Source organism: Argiope bruennichi, chromosome 4, assembly GCF_947563725.1.
Source record: "Argiope bruennichi chromosome 4, qqArgBrue1.1, whole genome shotgun sequence".
Lineage (NCBI taxonomy): Eukaryota > Metazoa > Arthropoda > Arachnida > Araneae > Araneidae > Argiope > Argiope bruennichi.
In genome coordinates, this window is record NC_079154.1 from 23,571,293 (window position 1) to 23,591,518 (window position 20,226).

Consider the following 20,226-nt stretch of genomic DNA (forward strand, 5'->3'; position numbering starts at 1 on the left):
TATATATATATATATATATATATATATATATATATATATATATATATATATATATATATATATATATATATATATATATATATATATATATATATATTATACAATATATAACAATATATATATATATATATATATACATATATATATATATTGTTAAATCAATTTTCTTTCGTTTGGGGAGTATCCAAAATGCATATATTTTTTTTAACATTTTTATTTTTTTCGTTTGGATTATGGAGGAAAAATACGTATCTTCCTATGAATTTTCTTTTGTTTTAAAGATGAAGCCTGATTTCATATCTACTAATCAATTTTTTTTTTCTTTTGGAGAACAGTGTTCATATATATAATTTTATTAAAACTTTTTTCATTTGTAGTATGGCGGCAATACACATAATTTGTTAAGCAATTTCCTTTCGTTTCGAAGATTGCGGCGTTACATCTCATTTTTAAATCAATTTTCTTTAGTTTGAAAATTGGACGATATACATATATTCTTTAGTGGATTTTCTTTCGTTTGGAAGTGAGGAAAAACACATATCTTTTCATCAGTTTTATTTCGCTTGGAGAATGAAGCTAAATATGTATATTCTAATCAAGTTTCTTTTGCCTAGAGAATAGAGGCTAATTACATACATTTTTATTAATTCACTTGGAGGATAGCGGCAATATGCACAAGCTTTTTTAATAGATTTTCTTTAGTTTGGAGTATGGTGGCGATATGCATGGTTTTTTTAATACTATTTCCTTTCGTTTAGTGAATTATAGAAATTTTAATCAATTTTCTTTTGTTTGGAAGTTAGCGGCAAATACATATAGTTTTTTTAAAGAACTTCCTTTCATTTGGCAGAACAGCGGCCAAAATAACTAAAAAAATTATTTTTTAGTTATTTTTTTTTTCATTTGAAAGATGGATTCAAAATAATAATTTATATATAAAAATATTTTTTTTAAAAACTGGTTTTAGTTTGATGTATGACATAAATCTATGATTTTTGTGTTTATTTTTCTTTTTTGCCATTATTTTCTCTAGAAGGATTAGAATCCTTCCGATGAAATCTGTATGCATCTAGAAAACACTTAATATCTATTTTTTTCTTTCTTTTTTCATAAAAATTTCTCTTCTTCTGCTTGAGGCAAGATTTGGTTGACAAGAATCCAGTATTTATCATCTACCGTTGTTTGTACAGACGGTGTCAATTTATTTATCTGGTAAGTAAACATTTATTAATGTTTATTTTTTCTTACACAATCATATAGTACTGTTTTTTGCAGCGCATTCTTTACGTTAATATATTTTTTTTTGCTTTTTTTTATTTATTTAATCTCTTAAATTTCTAAATGATAAATTAAACTTCTATTATATCTTTCTCATATTAATTATAAATTAAAGTTTTGCTAAGTTTTTTTAATTGGATATCGCGTTTCAACTATTCAATTTCTAAACATACGTACATATGGAGATCACTTAGTATAATTGCATAATTGTTAATAATTACATAATGGATAAATCTAGCATTTTGAAATCATCATTCCGCGTGAAATAGCAGTGTAAGATCATTTTATTGTTTCAAGAACTGACGAAGGAAGAGAGAAATCAAAATTTTTTATAAGTTCATAATATGTCAACAATAATTTGAGTTTTTCTTTTCTTTTTTTTTTAAACTTCTAATGCATAGAATTTTTTTATTTTGCAATTTTGTTTGCTTCATCCGTTAAAATTCAATGATATTGAAACGCATTTTGAATTTTCAGATAAATTTTATATAAGCACATGCCTACTGCCATCGTCTTACATTTATTTGGAAGATTGTCTCAGCAGAACATTTAGAATAGTTTTACACACTTCTTGAATTCTTCTAACTTTTTTTCATCATGTGGCAATAACTATGAAGGAAAAAGAACTGCACTTCTTACCTAATAAGGTCTAAATACTAATACGTTGATTTTTATTTTGCGATTTTCCGAATTAAAATGAAGTAAATATACCTTGCATCAATGTATAATATTCTTTATAATTTCTCGAAACATGAATATTTTGACTATGTTTCTTTTGCTTAAGAATTATCGGAATTTCGTGAATTAAGAAACAATTATTTTTTTTTAATCCAGAGTATCGTTTGACAATTTTGAATTTCATGCTGAAATTTCTTAAGTCCTTTAAAACATTCTGTAACAATAATCTTGAGGTATTTTCTTATATTTAGGAAATTTTAATAGCGGGTATTCGTTGCATTTTCAGTGCATTAATTTTATCTTAATCAAAGATATTTGCATTTTTTTAGTATATTGTTTTGGGTGAAATAAAAAAAATATGTATAAAATAATATTGAATGTCTTGCAATTCTTTTTCAATGATAATTAAAAGAATTTTTCTATTATCTTTTTAATTAATGGGTAAAATGTGTTACGTCAAGTTGATTGTCTTCTACATAAAATACTTTTGCGGGGCTTAATACTTTGAAAGATAATGTTTGTGAGTTTGTCTTTCTTTTGCGCTTTATGGAAGATAGCGCTACCAAACACTGTCCAAAATTTACTCTGGATGGTGAAAATATTCACCTACTAGAGATTTTTCGAATTTTTACTTAGTGTAGTAATTAGTTAGAAATTAAACAAAGTCTCAGAATGTTTTCTGTTTGCTTTTGAATGCAAAATAGCTAACAATTAATTTTTTTTATTAATTCAAAATTTTAAAACTTCGTTTTTCTATGTATATCCATTAGATGCTTTATAAATTTTGTGATATTTTTAACAAGTTCGGGAATTTTATTAACTCCTCATAGTTGTTTCCACATACAGATCCTTAATGCTTGCAAATACTCGAAAGGATGCAACTCTTTCGTAACGCTACTGTGACGTAAACCCTGCTCCTTTCACTCCGTGCGCCGAGAACTTGGCATCTCAGCAATATTCCGATCTATAATATTTATGAGCTTAACTGATTTTTTTGTGTTGTTGTTGTTGATTCATCTTAAATAAAATAGAATAATAAAATTTATTAGTCTAAGAAAAGGTCTTTTTATGATCCTGTAATTATTTTTAATGCAAATTATATTATTCAAGATAAAACTGACAAAATAGATAACATTTTAAAAGTTTAAAAAGGTTAGATATATGTTTCGCGATAAATTAAGAGACTTCTGACCATAAATTATTTCAGTTTATTAATAATGACTTTGTTGCTCTTAATTTTTGACCAAATTATTGCAAAAAATGGGACTAATTTAAGAATTAACAGGAATCTTAAATTGGTTTGCTTTTTGCTTTAACCGCAAAAAGAATAAGAAGTTTTGGTTCTGAATAGTTCCTTTTATTTCAAAATAAATACATTATGAGTAAAATTTAATCAGTCGAAAAAAAATTATTAAGAAAATTGCAAATGTTCAATAGAATTTTAAGATAAACTACTCGCTTCCAGTGTTTGTCGCTTATTGATAGATCATTATTCTAAAACATTTTTCAAAATGTCATTAAATTAAATTTGTTCATTTGAAAGGTTCTTTGCTATATCAAAAGGGCTGTAATCATGTTCGCAGATTTTGTTCACAAAAGACTTCTTCTTCTTGCGTACAGCCGACCACCCCGCCACCACTGAACGTAGCAGTATCGACAGGATTTGTTGTGGCCGACTGCTATCTTGAGTATTGTCCATCCTTGCATTGACCGATTTGTCAAACTGACATTCTCCTCGAGGTAATTGGCCACAAAGTGGTCAATTATTGTCCTACTCCCTTATCTACAAACTCTCAAATAGTTGGTAAAAAACTGACAATTTTTGACATCATGTCCTTCAGAGTTTTAAGATTACCTGGTACCATCAGTACTGTACTTAAGTCATTATTTATAATTTTCAGATTTTTTCTTAACTCCGAGATTTCAATACATTCCTTTAAATAGTGGTAAACAGTACCGATTCCTCCACAAATGCATTTATTGTCCTGCATTCTTCCAAATCTTTGGAAATATGCAGGAAATCTCCCATGTCCTGATATAATTTGAATTATCAGTGGATGGTATCTTCTTTTTTTTATTTCTGGATTAGGAATAAAATCGAAAGTTACTCTTCCGTTTTTGGACATATACCATCTGTCAAACCATTGCAGCTTTATTTCTTCTCTTAATTCCCATTTTAAGACACCATTTGATTTGGGGACAACCATATCAACACCCTCTTTCTGTGCCGCCAACTTTGCATATTGATCCGCCTTTTCATTACCATATATCCCAATATGGGCCTTAACCCAATTCAACTCTATGTTCACAAAAGACTGGCTTGGGACCTACTAAACAAATTTTATATATATTTTAAAATGAGATGATTTATGGTCATTTTAAAAATTAACCTTCGAGGGAATTGTTTAAAAACATGCTATTATCTAATTAGATGAGTATATTCAGAGAATCAGAAAGGCAGCTTTTGAATGTGATCTTGTCATCGACTTGAATTCATCCTCTTTCATTTTCTTCGATTATAATTAACCGCGTGATAACCACATTACATGCGCCTTAAAGTCTATTAATATATCTTCTGTTTTCTGCATTTTCTTTTTCAAATACTAATCAGAACTCTCAACATTTGTTTTGTAGAAATGGAAATAAAAACCTATTAGCATCGACAAAGCCTTTTGAAGAGACAAGAACCTTTGAAAGATATAACAGAGGAATCGAAAAGGTGTACACTCAAGAATACATAATAAATCATTTATATTAACAATTCAATGTACTTGAATATCAGAAGAAAACTTGTATAAATATATATGCTGTTTTATTATTAAAGATTATTCGATAATTGGTTATAGTTTTTTGCCTAGTGTGGACCTTATCTTGTCTAAATGTGTTTCGAAATTGGACAAAATGACATCTATATTGCTACAAAGTCAATGCAGTTTAAAAAGCATTTGCTTATTTACTTTTCCTACACACAAAAAGCTCCACATACAAAGTTTTCCTTTTTCAATGAGGTAATTGTATAAAAACTTTTTGGCTTGTTCGGATACTGAAAAAAAAGAAAGAAATCAATAAAATGTTATATGATCCACATATTATAGCAAAACTAATTATTAAAATGTTTTTACTCACATCTATAATGAATCATACTTTCATTTACATACTTCTGAGGTATTAAAAAAAAGGCAAATATATAGAAAAAGAACCACTTATTCTTACCTTAAACTAACGTTTGTTCAACATTTTCAAAATAGAAATCCAGAGATATGCTTATATTATAAAAAGGCTATTGGATGATATGAATCAGAAAACGCTAAATTCACGACAAAAGTTAATATTTCGTAACTATTGTACGCCAGTGCCTTGCGTGACTTTTTCTAGCAGGACAAGTTTATTAGAAAGTATGCGAGAAAGTTTTGGGGAGAATACTCACGCTAGTTTACTTTCATGATTATAGAGGTAGAAATTTGTAAGAGATATTTTTTTCTACATTTCAGATACGGTAGAAATGAAAATTTGTATACTCTTAACTGTTTGCACCATTTTAATAATCTTGGAACTTAATTATCAGTTAACTGATTAAATTAATTAAATCATAGGTCCATGCAGGTGGCTCCACTTGATAATGAATCAAAGAAAGAAAATAATTCTATAATATTTCAAATAATGAATTGTACTTGGTATCGCCGAATTCGACCGACAAATTCAGAGTAGGGATTGCACTACCGGACCAAAATTTCAATGCCGGTATTCGGTATTTTTTAGATCTTAATACCGGGATACCGGTTTTAATACCGGTATTAGAAATTTTAGAAGAAAGAAAGACAACACAGGTGTTTCTTTGTTTTATTTGCCAGTTTTATAGGAGTGTAAATATCACGAAAAATAATATGTAACTTATAAATTATAACAGTATATAATCACAAAAAAGTAAAGGAACCTCTTATTTATTTAAATCACAAAAAAAGTGTAAATATCACTATTCAGTCAGCGGTACTAATACAAATTTTTGAAATGCGATCTTAAAAAAACATAAAGCATCGATTGTACTGTCATTAAACCTGAAAAGTAATTTTGTGTAAAAATTACTAGCTGTCGAAAACGCTCTTTCGGCATCTACGCTAGTTGGTGGTACTGTCAGCAATGCGCGATTCACTTTTTCCAAGTTTTTACTTCTAAATCCCTCGTCTTCAAATAAATCTTCCTCGTCGGATGGGTTTGGATATAGCTGATTTCTGTATTGTATTCGTTGAATTTTTTTTATTTATCGCTAATTCTAATTTTTGTTCTAAAGACAATTCCTTTTCACTATCGACATTAGTGTCATCATAATCTTCGATAACTGAACCGAATTCTTCTGAATGTGGACAGGTTCGTTGGTAAAATATTTATGAAAATTTACTCTGAACTTGATCAGATTTGAATTGGTTAGTCTCTGTTCTTTTTCATTTTCATTTTTAAAATCATTATAATTAGGTAAATTCTGTAAGACATTCTGTATTATTAATTATCTGTAATGTTTACTCCTAATTGAATTCCATGAGCATAGCACCATTGCTGATTTGCACCAATCAACTTTCCAACTTTTTTCATAATTGTTGCTCCATTAGTCATTATGGATACAATATCTTCTTTCAGAGATAATCCATGTTTCACTAATTTATATTTAAGCCATTAATTAGCTAATTAATTTAGTCTGTTAGGGAGACATAAAAACAAAAATTTTGCTATGTTGGAGATCCCTGAACATATAGTGGAGACAATTTTAAAAAATTCTAGTAAATACCGAAAAACCGGTATTTAAACTTGTGAATACCGGTATTACAAAACTGTACAAATGGCTCAAAATACCGGTATTCGGTATACCGGTATTGCAATCCCTAATTCAGAGGGATGATAGTAGACACCAAGAGGATGAAAAATTATTATAGAACATAGGATCGCAACTCATGTTAGCCGGTGAAAATCATAGAAATAGAGTGGCCAAACGAATGTGCGGATTACCGGCAATCTATCAATGTGTACTATCAATGGCCTCCTCAGCTGCAATATCGAACAATTCTTACAAAAATTTGTCGTCATTTCTTTTCTGGCATTAAGTATTATCTGAAATGCAATCCTGATTTTACTTCAAATAAGTACTTCTCTGCTTATTATTGGCTTTTTACTTATTTATTTATTTTTGTACTACTCGACGTCATATTCTTCATAACTAGTTTTGCACCCATTAACTCAGGTTTGTAACTCGATGTTCCATGGCAGTTTTTCAACCTTTTTATGCCTGCTTTCACCCCTCTGAATTTCTTTCTGAATTTGGCAATACCCTGTAAATTGGGAACAGTCGAAGATAATTTCAATGAAAGAAAGTCGTTATTTTAGTTACTAATCAAAGTACTCATTGTAACACTTATTGGTATTGAATTTATTTATCGTACCTTTTAAATTCTTATGTTAATAAAATAACTTATATTTTTTTAAATGCCCTCAAAAATAAAATACTTGACGCATAATTTCAAAAATAACAATTCACTTTGTTATAAGTTTTGATTATATTCTTATACTCGCCGTCTTTGACAACCAGATAGTTCGCCGTGATTAATAGTTGTTAAAAATTTCAATTAACGATTTTGCATAAATGTGCTGTAATAGCTCTCTTAGCAAAATATTCGTAGAGTAAATTTTGATGGATTTATAACTCGTATCATTTTAGAAGTCACTCTGTTCTGTGTGTTATGGATTTTCCTTTTTTTTTTTTTCTTTTTTTTCTTCTTTTTTTTTTTGTCAATATTTTTTCACATTAAATTATATCACAGTAAAGAATAGTAATATTTAAAAATAAGCGAAATAAAAAGAAAATACTGATTAGTTATTTTCTAACATAATCCTTAATTAATTTTAAATACAGCAAAATTTTAAAAAATCATGAAATACATCCTATACTAAAACCTGTTCAAAAAGGGGGGAAAGGCCGAATTTCATAACTTGAGCATTTGCATCGAAAAGAAACTAAGAACAAATAATAGTAACAAAACTGAAAATAATATGAATTTATTTCAAGAATAATTTATATTGTAAAATATACCTGAAATATTTTTTTAAAAAATTGATTAAAAAGGAAGATCAGAAAAAAATTATATGGCAATTTTTTTTAATAATTTAAAAAGATACATTTTTAATGTTTAGATGATATTCAAATCATTTTTATTTTACAATATTTTTAGGAGTTTTTATGAAAAATAATGACATAATTTCACTTCGTTTTTAATTAATTAAAATTCTAATGAAAATTTCAAAACAAAAAGTCGTCCCTTAGTGCACATTTTCACCTTTCAAAGAATATACGTGTCAAATTTGATAATTCAGATCAAATGACGTGGCCTGTTGAGTGGCAACACACACACACAGACGCATATACATTTTTCTTTATTTTTAGTAGAGCTAAAGATACATACAGAAATACTATAAAATTGAAGATAGCATCTCTCTTAATAATAAAGAAAAATGTGAGTGGGTCTTTGCATGTACTTATCTACGTGTGTATTAGCGCTCTACTGGCAGACCGTCTGATCTACAGCTACAAATTTACTACATATACACTTTGGAAGGTGGGAATGCGCGCCTCCAATCGATTTTCGTGAATTTTGAATTGGAATTTTAATTAAAAATTAAGCTGAACTTTCGAGGTTTTCCCATAAACATCCGAAACTATTACTGCACAAAAATAAATTTTACACCATTTCAAAATTATAAAAAATGTCATTTTAAATGCAGAAAGGCAATCTGTAGTTAAAAATCAAGAAAAAAAAAGTTTAAAAAGTGAGAATTGAGGAAAAATTTTGAACTTTTAAATTCATGTCATTAAATCACAATATTTTAAATATTGGAACAATGTAATATTCATTTTTCGGCAGTATTATTTTAGGAAGTAATTGCAAAAAATAGCAGCATCTCACTTAGTTTCCAGTTGATTAAAATTGCTAAAAAGTAAAAAAAAATATCTTTCCGAAATGCACATTCCAACTCTTCAAAGTATATTTGCACCTAATTTGGTAGCTGTAGGAAGAACTGTATAACCTGTAGGACATTATACATTGTCCTTTATAATTAGTAGTAATAATTCTTATTATTAATACTATTTTTCAGTGAAATTTTTCAATAATGTTTTTTTTTTCCTACAAATACTGCACTAAAATAAAGTCAGGAATGCTCAACTAATACCAATATTGATATGTATATACATTTTTACAATAAAACTTATAATAACTTTACAATTAACTGATATTTTGTTATATGCATAAGATAATGCAAAAAAGAAATTATGTTGCTGCAAATTTTTTTAAATTTTGCTTCTGAATATTTACTATCTCAACATATTCAGTATTAAATTTTTGATTGTAAAAAACTTTTAATGCACTTATAATAATTTTTTAATAAATAAAAGTTATGTAATGATGCCATTATTTTATAAGTTACTATACAATAAGAAGTAGTTGCTCAATATCTGTAATTCATACATGAAAAACATCAAAAACTTTTAAAATCATGTTAAAATAATTTGGACAATATATTATATTCTAGAATGTATTTATTAAACAATTAAAATAATTTACATGTTCAAATAAAAATATATCTTTAGTAAAGAATTCTCTTGCTGACAAAAATCATAAAAATTCAATATATATGTAAAAAATGGAAATACATGGCACATAATTTCTTATTGTTGAATGGGAATAGTCAAATATTCACATACTGAAGTACAAACAATTCAGATTGCTTTATTCAGCATTTTTATAACTGTATTTAATTTAAAGCTTCTCTTAGTTGATTAATGAAGTTGCACAGTATTATTTGAAAAGCTCAGGTGAGGGTTCAGAAATCTATTCAGTTCAGCCAAAAGTCTATTCAGTTGGATGAAAGATGTGAAAAAAAAAACCATATGATAGAAATAGGCATGAAACTACAAGTTTAATCGAGCACAAAATTAGGTTTAACTGTGGCTAGATGGGTAAGTGTTACGAGTTGCTTATGGAAATTGATGTTTATGTCTTCCAAATTGATTATCTCACAAAAATGATTATGCACTCTTAAAATCGAAAAAAAAAGCATCTATCTAATAGTAATAATTTATCTTTAATTTAAAAAAAAATCTAAATTTAATTGTATACACATTCTGAAACAATAATTTTAATGTTAAGATGAAATTCACACTTCATAAGAAACTGTCAAATAATTCAATTGCATGCTTTTGTCAATGTCAAAATTAAGATTTTAAAAAACTGCTTTCTTTGGATATTAATTTAAGATATCAATTTCCGTTTTTAATTTATAATATATGCACTTTTTAATTTGCAAGCAAAGTAATTTGTAATAGATTATTTCAATTATGAATTGTTTAAAAACCTACAAAACATAAACCTGGCTATGAAGATGGTTAAAATTTTTTTTTAATTAGAATTTGTATGCTTTGGAACTTTAATTTGGAGCAAGATAAATAAATAAAAATAAAAAATATTGTATACACGTTGCTACTGAGCAATATTTTATGAAATAATTTGTAAAAAAAAATTAATAAGTGTTTATAGATAAATCATAAAAAATAAAAATACTTTAATTTTCATTAAAATGGAATATTTTTATTTATTAATATAAGGTGAGACAGCATAAAAAATAATTAACTATTTAAAACAAAATATGACATTAGCCTTCAGGAATATCTATGTTATATTATTTCAAACATCATATTTACAGACAAAATACACAAGCATTTAGAAATATATACAAATATCCTTTATTGATGACATGCTTACAGATGAAAGATAAATACAAAGTAAAAATAACATATGATGTAGATTCATGTCACAAATGTTGTGTATTTAAACAAGAGTTGACATTTCAGTTTTTATCTGTATAATCTTCTAATATGTCGCTCATATGTTGATTTAGTTTCTTGAAATTGCTCTTCCTGTTGGATGGTTTTTTCCTCTTTTGCACAGGAGTCTAATTAACAATAAAAAAAGGAGTATTTTTAGAAGGAAAATATAAATATTTATTAACATTATTATTTTACAACTATAGTTAATTTAATCAAAAATAGGAGCAATGAAAAAAAATAAAGATCTACATAAGTGCACAGAGAATATCAGTTTCAAAAAAAATGCTGTTAATTTATGCTGCCTGATTAAAAAATTTTCATGTGAAATTAGTCAAGGAGAAAAATTTAACAGTTTACAACTAGTTAAAGATTTACTTTCTTTCTTTCTTTTTTCCTTTCATTTTCTTCTAAAAATGATTTAATATACAAAAATGTTAATGCTAATAAACATAATGCTATAAACATTAACTTAATGTTTAAATGTTAATAAACATAGTAATGCTAATAAATAATGCTAATGCTAATAAACCTTAAAATCTTGAGTTTAAATGATAATTTAACTCAAAAATATTAAAAGTTGGCAGCAAGTGTACAATTAAAGCTCACATTAGTAAATTAAAAAAAATCTCAAAATTCAAAAATTGTTCAAATAAATAAAAGGAGTAATATATGATGGTTTAAATGCCAGCATTGTCTGCCTTAGGAATCCCAATCTAGAATTCCTTTTTAACTTTAGGTAAATATGTACTTTACACTCTTATTTCTACATAAATTAAATATGGAAAATACATCTGAATTCACACAAAAAAAGAACAATTAATTGGATTCTTAAAAAAAAAAAAAATCTTGTCATTTAATATGTTACCTTGGTTTTGATCTACTAAATATAAAATCTAAATCAGCAGTAAGACTTTTGATTTTTCAAAACTTAAATGCTAATTAAAAACTTTCTCCTCATGAATGCATGTGCAGTACAGTACTTTGTACTGTAATTTATAAAATTATAATTTTAATTTAAATGTAATACTTACAACTTTCTTTACTCCTATGTCTTGCATTGATGTTATACCTTGTTTCTGTAAATATTCTTCAATCTTTTCGTCATCTAAACCATCAACAGCAACACTTCTCCATAGTTTCTGAAATTCTAAAATATAATGCAGAACAATTAAGAGACATTTAAATAACAACATTTAGCTAGTAATGATATCTAGAAAAATTATTTATAAAAATAGCTTCAATAAAAAAAACAAGAAGTAAATTCTCAAGATATAATAAGATAAATTTTAGAATCTATAAAATGTGCAACATACCATCATCAACACTGAACTGCATGCTTTTGTCATTATAAAATAAAACTTTTTTCTTGCTAATTGGTTGAGTGATAACAATAATACTATCTCCAAGAACCTGTAAAATTACTCACATTTTAATACCTGACAAAATATTCATAAATTCTAAAATATAAAGGCCTACAATGAACCTTCTTTCTGCAGAGCAAGAAAAACAAAAAGGACCATATAACCATAATTTAAAGTAAATGCTAATTTTGTTTAAAAATATGACATAAAAAAACTCTTGGATTTTGAACAAGGAATTTAATTAACTAATTTCTGCAACAAACTAGTACAGAATAAATATATTTTAACAATTTTTAATAAATGTTTTATAGTGTAAAAAGATTAGATATACATACAAAATATAAAAAATATGTTGAAACTTTATTATAAGAATTTAAACCTTTTTCGTTAAAGTTAACTATTTTTTACTATTTAGTGAGTTTATACAAAAAGTTGAATAATTCAAATAAAATTAAATAATTCACATTCTACATACATTTTTAATCAACATTAGTAAAAATGTTAAAAAAAAAACATAAATCTCAACTATCAATCCTTAATGGAAGGAATAAAATTTTAGTTTTTAAGAGCACTGAAATATTGCTGAGTTTGACTTAACTTCTTGAAGGACAAACATTTTTATAGATGGTAAAAATCAAAATTTATGGATTAACTTATAAAAAGTTCTAAAAGTTAGATTTGCCAGATAATATTCATATGAAAATAAAACATTTTTCCACTTCTATATCTTTCAAATGAATTTAATAAAATTCTAGACAAAACTGGGAGGGGCAGGGGAAATTTGTGTTTTTTCCATTCAGCACTTTTAATGATAATAATTTTTTTCCTGATAATTTTTTTAAAACTTTTTTAGCTCAAAATTCTGCAAAAATTCTTAGCAAATGGAGAAAAAAATCATTACCAATGAAGCATAATTGAAAATTTGCAATTTTACAACTTTTATCAAAGATTAACATATTAATATAGATTAAGATAAATTTAAAAAGTTCTAAAACTAAGAGCATAAGCAAATTCCTCAATTTTTTGCTTCATATTTTTAGACAAAAAGATATGAGAGTAAAATCTAACTAAGAAAAATAATACTTTAATTAGAAACCATTTACTTTCAAAGCTTTTTCAACATTGGGAATACATTCAGCTACATCATCCAAGAGTATACCACCAAGTCCTCGTTGATCATGTTTATCAAGAAGCTTCAGTAAACTTCGCCTGTCTTTAATATTATAAGGTGGCTTAAAAAGATATTTGCCATCAGCATCAATTTGTAGTTTAGGATTACTTGCAAGAGCCTGAATGATTATGAATGAAAAAAAACCCATTAAATTAACATCTGTTAAGCATATTAGAATTTTTTCAAGTTAAAAACAAACAACATTTCACCAAATAAATGCAAAAATCTTAAAAGAATTAAAAAGCAGAAAAAAAGAATTATAAAATATTTGGAAATTTAATTAGGATACTAATTATATTTTAAATGTAAATTTTTCTAAAAAGTGAATCCTAGAATAGATAAGTAAATTTAAAAATATTTACTAGGGCTTTTATATCACACTTAATTAAATAGTCTTAACGTAGAGTTCTATAGTAAAATAGTAAAACAGCATAAAAAAAGACTTGTACTTGCTTACCTCATTAAGCAACCAATTCTTTTGTCTAATGCCAACATCTAATTGATTGGTTTCATCTAGAATTTCTTCTAGGCTCAGAGGATATGTGTCGCCATTCAAGTGCCTTTGCTAAAAATATTTCAATGATATTTATTTATTTTTTCTCTTATACAATAAATAGGGAGGAGAAAGTGACTTTAAAGTATTTATTCTCCCTTAAAATAAAAATAAAAGCACTGTTGAAAAAATTAATACTTGCATCGTATTACACGAATCATCTTTTTTTAATACATAATTATTATTGAAAATAATTTTTTTTAACTCTATTATTAGTTTTGATTTGATAAAATCATTTCTACAAGACACAAATACTGAATTTCATGTGAATTTTTCTTTATAATAATATAAAAATAGTCATACATTTTTTTTAATTTGATTTTTTTAATTGAAAGTGAGCATTATTTTTCAACAATCTTCACAAAAATTTTGGAATTCAATAAAATTTATTATTTTTTAAATAAAAATTTTAGTTTAAGCTATGCGTTTAACATTATATTTATAAGCTATATCAGAATATATAAACAACAGCAAAACAAATTCATTGAAATTTAAAAATAAGCACAAATATAAGAATAGAAAATATATAAATGACAAATAGGAAAATAAATGGTACATACTTTCATATGTTTCACAATTTTGGCTAAAATACCAAAATTATACTGGGAACTTCCAGCATGTGTTTTATAGTTGAAATCTAAAGAAACAGAAAAAGAGTTAAATAAAATTACATAAATTAAAGAAATCATTACTTTTTATAATTATTCATAAACATATAATTTAATTTTTCCATTTTTTTAAACTTTTTTTAACAAAATTTAAAATTTCATTAAATTTTATCTAAGTATAAAAATATATATAGATGATATGTTAATAAAGAAACAATACAAAACATCTTGTTCATAAGCAACTTGTTATTCATAAAGTTTTTCTTTTCTAATGATGCACTTTTTTATATTACATTACAAATATTACTACAAAATTCAAAACTATTTTATACAAATATTTATCATTCTATATGGATATTTCATGGGAAATGAAAATACATGGACTCATATAATGAATTTTGATGGTATTCTATGCATTTGCCAGTCACAACTTTAAATCAATAATTTAAAATTTTATATTTAAAATACTAAATTGCTGTTGAGTTTTTTAACAATAATTTTTATTCTTCATGGTTTTAGGAAAGAAGTTCAGTTTTTAATGATTATTAAGATTTCTTTATAAAAGACATCTCTGTCTGAGATGTAATCCAAACAAGAAGCCAGAAATTAGGAAAAAAGAGACTGTGGGAAAAAATTTTGAATTCTTATAGCTTTATAGAATTGAATTTTCCAAAGAAAGCATTTTAGAATTTGGAAGAAAGGGATCTTTATGGGAAAATAAGAGCCCGAGCAATTCAGAAATCAAAGTTGATGTGAAGCTGGAGTTCAAGTGACTGGAGAATAATTATTTTTAGATTGTGGATACATTGAAATTATTATTAAAAGCCTTGTAAATGGGCTGTTGCTATCATAAGATTCTGTGAAGAAGGAATAACTTTGTAATATTCAAACTTAAAAAAAAAAAAAAACTAATAGAATACTAGTCAATATTTAAAACAAATATTCAACAAGCAGAAATACAATTACATAATTTCAATGTATAGAAATTCAAGTGCAAAAATACAAAATAATATGGAAAAACACTATACAAGTTAAAACAAATTCTGATAAAAAAAATAATTATTCTTAGAAAATAATAATTCTGCAAAATTATTTAAGGGTGGAAAAGACAATGTTTAATGCCAGACAAATTGTAAAAAGTAAATGAATAAATTTATTAATTAATTTTTAAATGATTCTTAGAAAAGTTTATTTAATGATAAGATGAGTCAACAAGTCCGAATAAAAGGGATCTGAGTATTGTGTTTTGTGCCATGAATTTTCTAAAAGAAAAAATGCACAAGACAAGTTAAATAATGTTTTGCCCTGGGACAGTAGAACATTTCAAAAAAAGTTTTATCATATCAGAGTTTGAGTGATTAGAAAATAATTATTTTTAGAATGTAGACAAGTTTAAATTGTTGAATATAAGTATATACTTACATTTTACACAATTAAAACAAAAATTAAATTTGTTTAGTTTAAAATATAAAATGTTTAAACTAACTGTGAAAATTAAAAGGACCGATTGAAAAAATAACTTCAATAAATTGATGTATTTAACTACATGTTATAATCCTTTTTAGAATTTAAATAACTAATTTACCACTGACAATCTTTTTTAGAAAATAGAACGCTTTAAAAAAAATGAGAAACAAAATTTTGGGGGTAAAAATACCATCAAAAAAATAATAGTAAAATATATTACTTACTGGTAAAAAGGTAATAAACAGTAACATATTTATATAAGCACAAATTATAAATTCAAATATGCATGCATAAATGAAGTGGGTGATGTTAGGAATTTTTGAGAATGTAATTAAATTTTTTTCCCACAGCAAAAAATTTTGTGAAATATACTGTCAAACATTCATATATATATCATAACATTCATAATTTATACATATCATATGCTTTTCAGTTACAAATAAGCAGCATTATTCCAAATCTCTTTATTTATTTATTTTTATTTCCTTTTCTGCTTTTATAAATTTGAAATGACACAGATCTCAAAGAATATTTCAGTAAGAAATGAATGTACAATTACATATTTTAAGAATATCTTGCTTTTTTTTAAGTGACTCAGTCAGTAAATAGTTGGAAAATAAGAAGTGCAAGACTAACTTTTAGATTATGACTAAGGTGAATGATAAAATGTCATCTTACAATTTGGACTTTAGCAACTGAGTAGAAAAATGCTGTCCCCCTCTTTCAAGTCACTGACAAATAAGATCTGGAATCCATTTTTTCTCATTAACATTGAACTTATCCATCACCAACTTATTCCCCATCAGAAAATAAAAGCAAGATTATTGACAAGGTGATTAGGGAAAAAAGATGAAGCGTTCTATTATATTAAATATCTGTAATGCTCTACTTCTTTTTTTTTTTCCCCACAAATATAATCCATTAACTTAAAAACAATACTTATAAATAGTGTTATTTGTTATAAAACTGTTAAATTAAACCTCATGAATATATCTGCAAGAAAATGTCAACAATTCTTATAAATTATATCTTCATGACACATTTTTAAAACAGTCTTTCCTAGTTAATTCCCAAGCCTTACAAGACTAAAGAGTGGATCACAATGAATTATGAGATTCAAAGATGACAAAAAAAATTCATATTGCAATCAAATGGCTCTTAATAGGTGGCATTAAATAATAATTCAAAAATAATATATCTTCTTGTTGTAAGTCAAAAGAATTGTGCTACAAAGATTGTTAACTACACGATAGTTAACAAATACATAACTGAATGCCAATTTCAGTTTACTCTGAATTTTGCTACAATATATCGATGTATAAAATCAGTAAAACAATATCTTTAAAACCCATAAATTAAAACACAGACATATAATTTTACAAATTAAACAACAGATAGCATAAAATACATAATTAAGGAAGAAATCAGCCATGGCTCTAATAAAGTAAAACACTTTAGTGTTCTAGAGTTTAATTAGTATTTTAATCAATAACAACCTATACCCTGTTAAGAAATAGAATAGCAAGAAAACAGTATAGTGTGTTTAAGATGTAAGTAGGCAGTTGATACATTATGTTAAGAAAATTTTGTTTGGAAATATAAAATAAAATCGAATATTTGCAGACTGAATTTTATTTAAGGAACTGAGTGCTTCAAGGAAGAAAAAAGTCTAAAGGATATTTGAGAAAATTCAACAAGAAAGAAGAAATTGAGGTCACAAAAATTCTGAAACATCTGCTAAATTAACAGGGGTATAGATTTAATTAAATATTCACTATAGTTTAAGTATTTGAAATTAACAGGGGAAGATTTGTATCAGATTTCTCTCTAGTGTCGTGAGGGAAAAGGAGTATTGGGAAGGATGACAACAAAAACAGTTTTGTTTTTTTTTAATCTCAATTTAGCACTTTTAAAAATACTACAGATTTGAAAAGGGAATTGATCCACTACAGTTCAAAATTGAAGCCCCAGTGAAAGATTTCAATAATGTTAATGTGAAAAAAAAGTGCTTATTTTAAAAATAATAACCTAAACATTTTTATTTTTCTTGCAATAACTGCATAAAACTATTTATTTTAGGCATTGAATATGCATTTTAATAGCACATAAAATATAATAGCAATGGTATTTCATATATATAACTCATTGGCAGAAGAAAAGCAATTAATAAAAATAGCACTATAAAGGTGATTTCATTAACTAACTTTTACACAGTTAAATAATAACCTAAAATATATAGTAATGCACTTGTTTAATAATTTTCTCTCATAGAAAGAAAACATATACATATAAGGCATGCAAACAAAATAAAATTAAAACCATAATAACAGCAAATATTTTGATGCTTTTTGAAAAATCTAAATAGTAGGTTCAATCAATGAAGAGGGGGGGGGACGATAATTATGACTTTTTAGTGCTATTCTTAAGCTCCTTTATTATCTATAAATGAGAACGCCTTTTAAAATTTGAAGATATTATTATATTATTTTAAAATTCACAATGCTTTGAAATTTTATGAATATCTCCATGCTACTGAATAAACAGTGAAAAGAATTATATCTTGTACTAACATTTACAAGATATATAGTGAGTCAATTTGATGCATTTCATAAATATTTAACAGATTTCAGTTTATCTATTTGTTTTAATTTGTTATATGTATATAAAAAAGTTTGAAGCCTGTACAATAAAAAGAAATAAACAATGCACCATAAGTGCCTAATATGAAATCATTCTTAATAATTAATACCTTCATTGTGACAAACCTTTTTGTGCTTTTGGTTGTGATGAAGACTTTGGTTTCTTTTTAGGTGGTTCCCTCTCCGACACATTCTTTTCTTTCTTCTTACTTTCAACAACAGGAGTTGATAGAGCACGCTTTTTAAATGCTTCTCTTTCTCTCAACAGTGCAGGATCCATTACAATATCTAATTTTATAATAAAAACCAATTTGAAATATTCAATAAATAACAAATATTCCATCCTTTTTACAATGAAGATGTAAATAATAAGTTTGTAATAATAAATTTCTTATCTATTACAGTCTGAGTTGCTACATAATATTTACCTAATTATGAATGTTAAAAAATTTAATTAATTTATTATAAAACATAATTCTACATACATTAACTTCATTCACCATGCAGACATTAAGTTATCATTCCTCATTATATTTCTATATTGCAGTTGCTGATCTAAATTCTATTAAATTTCTGTCTAAACATAAGTAAGCAATTGATAATAAAATGTTTCAATAAATTTGGACAGATATATAATTAATGTATCACATATTGTAGCTAATAAAAGTTATAATAAACTTATTAGTAATTCCTTGTATTTTATATATAAAAGACAGCCAAATAAACTGAAGATTCATTAAATGTAATAACATCCATTAACTACCAGACTGTGAAATTCCTAATAAAAAAGTGAAAGAAATAAAATATGTACTGGAAAATTTTTATATTTCAAATCATAATTTTTACACTGCTTAGGTGAAAAGGATTAAAAATTGAAATAGAACTAAATGAATTTGCTCAATTTGGCAGTTGACAAAAATCGGTATCAAATGCAAAAAACGTTTAAAATTTAATGTATACTCAACATGATTACTAACATTTGCTTTTCATTCTACTATTATCGATGTAATACAAACTATCAAACGCTCTTAATAAGATATTAAAATTTGATATTTAATTGCATCGACGATACATTAAACGTGTATTTTTGAATCAACGCAGTATATTTGAATATTTTATAATGTAACAACTAGTATTTTAAAATCTAAATGAAGAAATATTTTCTAGAAGTTTTTCACTGATATAAATTCAATAACATAAAACTGAATTCTCATAACAGGCAATATATCATTATTATTCACTGATTTCATACTCTGAATTGACTTCATTCGGCTACTGAACTTTAAACTAGAATATCATATTTACTTTCTTGTAAATGTGACATTGTAATTTTTAATTAAAAAAAACTTTAGATGTAAAAAGAAAAGAAAAAAAAAATCTATAACTATTATATTCAGAGATCATCGAGTAGTAAAAATTGGCTTACTTAATTTTACAAAGTAAATAAATTTTATTTACTTTATATGAAAATATAATGTTGTAATAAATATAAAAAAATACTAAATTTGGTAACAGAATTTACTCTTTCTTTAGTATTTGGTCGAATGTATTAAAATTCAACACCTTGTTTTGTTTACATCAACACAAAAGTGACAATTTGCCAGA

The 20,226-nt window shown here is 25.7% G+C and overlaps 1 protein-coding gene across 3 annotated transcripts; it reads right to left on the minus strand.

Annotated features, from left to right (window-relative positions):
• Nucleotides 1-10,722: 10,722 nt before the first annotated feature.
• Nucleotides 10,723-20,213, minus strand: LOC129965889 (general transcription factor IIE subunit 2-like). Of its 3 annotated transcripts, none has more exons than XM_056080153.1 (8): nucleotides 20,144-20,213; nucleotides 18,748-18,909; nucleotides 14,468-14,544; nucleotides 13,812-13,919; nucleotides 13,287-13,472; nucleotides 12,136-12,232; nucleotides 11,854-11,969; nucleotides 10,723-10,947 (listed from the first exon to the last, which is right to left on the minus strand). In XM_056080153.1, exons 2-8 carry the CDS (start codon nucleotides 18,899-18,901, stop codon nucleotides 10,843-10,845), a joined length of 843 nt encoding a protein of 280 aa, XP_055936128.1. In that variant the 5' UTR covers nucleotides 18,902-18,909; nucleotides 20,144-20,213; the 3' UTR covers nucleotides 10,723-10,842. The 3 variants fall into 3 exon arrangements, with proteins under 3 accessions (XP_055936128.1, XP_055936126.1, XP_055936127.1); XM_056080151.1 differs by having other exon boundaries at nucleotides 20,048-20,210; XM_056080152.1 differs by having other exon boundaries at nucleotides 20,080-20,209.
• Between the last annotated feature and the right edge of the window lie 13 nt (nucleotides 20,214-20,226).

Bases quoted from the DNA above. Each gene is read 5' to 3' on its own strand.
- LOC129965889 (XM_056080153.1), bottom strand. From the start codon at position 18,901: ATGGATCCTGCACTGTTGAGAGAAAGAGAAGCATTTAAAAAGCGTGCT. The intron at 12,233-13,286 runs GTAAATGGTTTC...GTAATTTTACAG, and splicing joins ATGTTGAAAAAGCTTTGAAA to GTTCTTGGAGATAGTATTAT. The intron at 11,970-12,135 runs GTATGTTGCACA...ATTATATTTTAG, and splicing joins GCAGTTCAGTGTTGATGATG to AATTTCAGAAACTATGGAGA.